Source organism: Zeus faber, assembly GCF_960531495.2.
Source record: "Zeus faber genome assembly, chromosome: 10".
NCBI classification, from domain to species: Eukaryota; Metazoa; Chordata; class Actinopteri; order Zeiformes; family Zeidae; genus Zeus; species Zeus faber.
This window is the reverse complement of record NC_137199.1, coordinates 21,314,273-21,319,272: the sequence shown is the minus strand read 5'-3', so window position 1 is coordinate 21,319,272 and position 5,000 is coordinate 21,314,273. Positions and strand designations below refer to the sequence as shown.

At 52.8% G+C, this 5,000-nt stretch overlaps 1 protein-coding gene across 4 annotated transcripts in view; it reads left to right on the top strand.

Annotated features, from left to right (window-relative positions):
- Positions 1-5,000, top strand: part of LOC307235470 (transcription factor COE1-like) — a gene marked incomplete at its 3' end in the record, with an annotated part of 62,607 nt that overhangs the window by 6,748 nt on the left and 50,859 nt on the right. For 3 of the 4 annotated variants that reach the window (XM_080007579.1, XM_080007582.1, XM_080007580.1), the window contains exon 6: positions 1,418-1,486. The exons of the other annotated variant lie outside the window; for it this stretch is intronic. In XM_080007579.1, coding sequence (XP_079863705.1) covers positions 1,418-1,486 — 69 coding nt within the window. The remainder of the gene's footprint in view (positions 1-1,417; positions 1,487-5,000) is intronic. 4 annotated transcript variants of the gene reach the window in all.

Genomic DNA, 5,000 nt, shown 5'->3' with positions numbered 1-5,000 from the left:
CATTCTCACAGACTCACTCTCACTTCTCACGTGTTTAGTGAGACAGAAAAGAAAGGTAATGCACGTGTGATGGTACCTTTCGGGGGAAATCTGGGGTCGGGGCAGCATCACAGTTTTTGAGGCTGCAATCAAATTCAGCCTCAGAAAGGACTTGTCACATCAGTATGCAACCCCCTTCTACCCAGCATGCACTGCTCCCCAGGTCCAGTGGGACCATTCTATGACCCACTTCTGAGAGAGAGAGAGAGAGCGATGAAAAGGCGGGATTGTGGGAGGGGAACAGTGCTGAGGAAAATAGAGAACATAAGATGTCTGGTTGTGTGACGTCTGACAGAAATGGAGCTAACCTGAGCCCCGGAGGCCAATTCGCCTCCGGTTCGTCCTATAGGTCGCCCGTTTTCGACCGCGCTCCCTCAGCTTGCGACGCCTAACTTTCCCTTTAAATTGCCTCCCCGGTTCTCACGCCGAGCGTGGCCCGGGTCTCACTCCTCTGAGCCCCACACAAGTCCAGCTCATTCCGTTCCTTGCACTCCTTGCACTCCAGTTCTTTCCTCTCCCTGCTTCACTCCCAGTGCCTCTCCTGCAACTTTCCGAGCCATGTTGGCAAGAAACACCGTAGAGCAGGCGCGTAGCTGTGGGTGGGCCGAGGTGGGCCTGGGCCCACCCACTTGGCACTCAGGCCCACCCAGCCAATTCGATCAGAATACGTTTTGTTACAATAAATTAGAGGATTTATGTACGAAAAGAAACAAATGAAAACTTGATTTATTGTGTTCATTTGTCTTCTGATTAAAACGGAACTGTTGAAAAAAGTTGTAGGAAGTCTCCGTCTCTACGGAGCCTAATTCGTTGCTCCCCGGTGCCGACGCTCTCTCGCGGCCATCGCACGGGATTATCCGCCGATAGCCACCTCCACAGCCTGAGAGGGGCGGAAATTACAGGGAAGGGGGTCCAGACCCCCCTCCCTGGGAAAAACAGAGAGTTGTTGTCTCCCCTGTTGAACAATGTATCACTGCGAAAATAAATAGAGAATTTGAAATAACCGCGGCTCTGCGGCCCGACGGCGCCCGCTCTGCGCCAGCGATAGGTCGCCCGTGATCGTTGCGCCAAAACAGTGCGTTTTTATTTTGGAAGTAGGTTATTTTATTTTACTCCGTTTCCTTATGTAGCGAAACAAGCACCGTGTGTGATGGGGTCACTCTTTCACAACCCCCAGGAAAACCAATTTTGTACTGGCCCACCGAAAATCTCCGCCTACGCCACTGCCGTAGAGCTACGTGTTTTGGGAGATGGACGGTTGTCACTCCCCGTCACAATAACCTGCTGTCTCTGTTTCGCTCCCTAAGCCTGTCCGCTGTGTTTCCCTTTCCTAAATGATCCTTCCTAACATGTGGTTGCTCTCTGCCCACCGCCCCAGTCGATGCTGTGATAAGAAGAGTTGCGGCAACAGGAACGAGACACCGTCCGACCCCGTCATCATCGACAGGTAAGGCAACCTTTCATCTCAGGAAAAAAAAACAAAAAAACAAAGAAGCATGAAACAGGTTTAGATGCAGTTGTTGTGACTGATGGCGTACTTCAAACTACTTGCTTACTTAGCGGAACTACGTTTCAATCAAATGAAACACTCATATTTGAAAACTAAATAACAGGGACCGGTTGGTTCCATATCTGGGAACCGTCTTCCTCGGGGTAAACAAAATCCCAGTTCATAGGATTAGTTAGTGAAATTGATTTGTTGTTACTAGTAATTACTGTGAAATCGCAGTAGTATGACATCCCAGTGGCCGTCCGTGTGGAGTGGAGAGCGTTAACGGAGAAGATAAATATTGGTTTCGCTGTGGTTCAACACACTTTGCGTGGTTGCGCTGATGATGAATTGGCTGATGAGCGGTTCGGGTTATAGCCGTGGCCCGATGTGTCTGAGTATAAATCTAACTGTTGGAGGGCTGTGCACACCGCTGTGGCACACACACACACACACACACACACACACACACACATACACTCACACACACATGGCAACACACACACACACACACACACGCACGCACACACACACACACGCACGCACACACGCGCGAGCGCACGCAGACTGACAACATCAGATAAACACTCATTGACAGATTAGTTACGGGGAGACAGTGACACAATTGAAACCGTGCACCCTTTGCCTCCCGCCATAAACCCACTGACAGATGTGGCCGTTGAAATAATTTATTATCGAACAATGACAAAGAAAAGAGCCCTTTTGCATGATCTGGCCTTCACGCAGGTTTGTGTGCGAGTGTCTGAGTGCACGCATGTGCGAAAGGGGATTATTTGCTCGGTGGAGATTGATTGTTGAATCGGTGGGCCGCTGTCGTCACGAACGGGTGTAAAAGGAGAGGGGCGAGCTCAAGTGTTTGAAACATATGAGGCTGCAGAGGGGTCTATTTTTGAATCCTTCCTGCCACGCAAATGATCAGCTCGAATGACATGCATTGTAACCATTCGATGCTTTTGTGGGAACCATTTGAATATTTTGTGAGTTCATGTGTGTGGGTGTGTGTGTGTGTGTGTGTGTGTGTGTGTGTGTGTGTGTGTGTGTGTGTGTGTGTGTGTGTGTGTCTGCGTGTCTGTCTTGGTGTGTCTGTGGTCTGTGTGTGTGTGTGTGTGTGTGTGTGTGTGTGTGTGTGTGTGGTTTTGTAAGTGTGTGTCTGCATGTGTCTGTCTAGGTGTGTCTGTGTGTGTGTGTGTGTGTGTGTGTGTGTGTGTGTGTGTGTGTGTGTGTGTGTGTGTGTGTGTGTGTGTGTGTGTGTTAATGAGTCAGTGACCTGTGCTATCAGATGAACACAGCTGTCCTGTTCTCGTCGTGGCTCTGTCAAAAGCTGCTCTCTACCTGTGTTTGTGTGAGTGTGTGTGCACGCGTGTATTTGTTTGTATGTTGTGTGTGTGTGTGTGTGTGTGTGTGTGTGTGTGTGTGTGTGTGTTTCCGTGCCACCCCTGTTCTGCTCCAGTGAAGCGGAAGGCCTCACCTCGGCGCTCTCTGAGACAGCTGCACCCCACCGCCACGTGGCCTCCGCCAGCGCGCCTGGCCGTCACCGTGTGCGCGCCGCCATGGTTCCACCTAACCCCCCCGAAACCCCCTCCCCCCCAAACACACACACACACACACACACACACTCGCCCCCTTTCGCGATACTTTGTGTTCGAGTTCGGACTCCGCTCTCCCGCTTTGATTTCGGCGTTCCAGCTTTGGCACGTTTCGAAAAGAAGCGATCCGAGTTTGCACCTTGGCTGAGGTCGGTCTTTCTGATCCATCGCCACGAGCAACGCTCTGCGCGCGCGCGTGTGCGTGCGTGTGTGTGCGCGCGTGCGCGTGTGTGTGTGTGTGTGTGTGTATGTGTGTCGCGGTCGCTCCCTTCACTATAGCGCCGAATTCCCCCGATGCCCCGGCGGCTCAGGTGTGAGGGCAGCGTTAACGAACAACAAATTAGAACACGGGGCGGGGAGGGGAGGGCAAAGCAACATCTCTGTTCATCTCTGTTCCTCTCTGGCGAACGCTCCTTCTGGACAGGAAAATAGGTCAGGTGAGAGGAGGAGGGGAAGGGGGGTGGAGGGTGTATAGGTGTGTGTGTGTGTGTGTGTGTGTGTGTGTGTGTCTGTGTGTGTGTGTGTATGTGTGTGTGTGTGTGTGTGTGTGTGGGTGGGTGGGGGCGGCCCCAAAGAGAAATAAGAAGAGGAGGGTTAATGCCTTTGCTCATTTAGTACCAATATATTCTTGGCAGTTGTGATAATAATCAGGGTTTCGTAAACAAACAAACAACTGTTCGCGCGAAACTGACTCAATTAGCCCCCCCGCCCCCACCCCCCAAGAAATAGCATCAGCAGCCCCAGCTCCTGTCTTGAAGTTATTTAGTTCGTTAAATAAGGGGCTCGTTAGCCCTCTGCTGTTTCACAGAGATGATTAGATTTTACAGCCCTAATTAGCCGGGCTAGCTCTAGCTCTTCTGGAAGAGTAATGGGTCTGATTGCCTAATTAGCTCTGTCTCTCGTTAAGGCGTCAGAAAACAGGCCACTGCAGCAAAACCGCAGGAATGAGGAAAAATAAAGTCGAGCTAATGAGAAACTTATTTGATTGTGAGGAGAACAAATGTGGTGCGGCGCGGGGCGGGGATCGGGGGGCGGGCGTTTTGCACCGGGACGGGCTCCACCCGTCTCCCGTCCCTTCCCGTTCACCTTGTTGTCCTCGCTCCTCCCCGCCCTCATTCCGGCGCCGTGTTTTTATCCGGTTCCTCCGAGGGGGGGGGTGGCGGGTCCTCTCGTCAGGTTCTGCGCTCGGAGGAAGGCTCCCTCTCTCAAGCTTTCCCCCCGCGGGTTTTCCGATTTTTCGGGGTCTCAAAGTGGCGCTCCCTCGACCCCCCCCCCCCGACTTCATGTTGTTGTCGTGCGGTGTCAGTGCGGTCCGCCGGATTCGAGTCCCTGGAGTTGGAGACGCCGGACGTGAAAAGCGGGGACGCTCGCCTCGAGGGGGGGCGTGTGGGGGTCCGTGTGGGGGCCCCCTTCAGCACCTTGCACACGGAGGCAGGAGGGATTACAGAGGAGAGAGACGCCCTTAACCTCCTCCACACCTCCGCTCCAACCTCTCTCCATCGCCCCTAGTTAGTGGAGGGTTAATCACATGCGGCCGCTGTCAACTAGTCCATCATCTGCTTGAGTGGGCCTCAAATCACAAACACATTTTCCTCTCACCCATGTCCACCCCCCCCCCCCCCCCCCCCGCCCCCCGTTCACTTCCTCTCCCACCCCCCCGCCTCCACTCCCTCCCACGTTTCTCCACTTGTGGAAGTGTTTTTTTTTTTTTTTTATTTACTTTGCCTATCACTATTATTGTGGACTAACTTCTCAAGCCTCAATTTCCTACTGAGTGACCCTGCCTCCCAACACAGACACACACACACACACACACACACACACACACACACACACGCACGTACACGCACGTGCGCGCACGCACA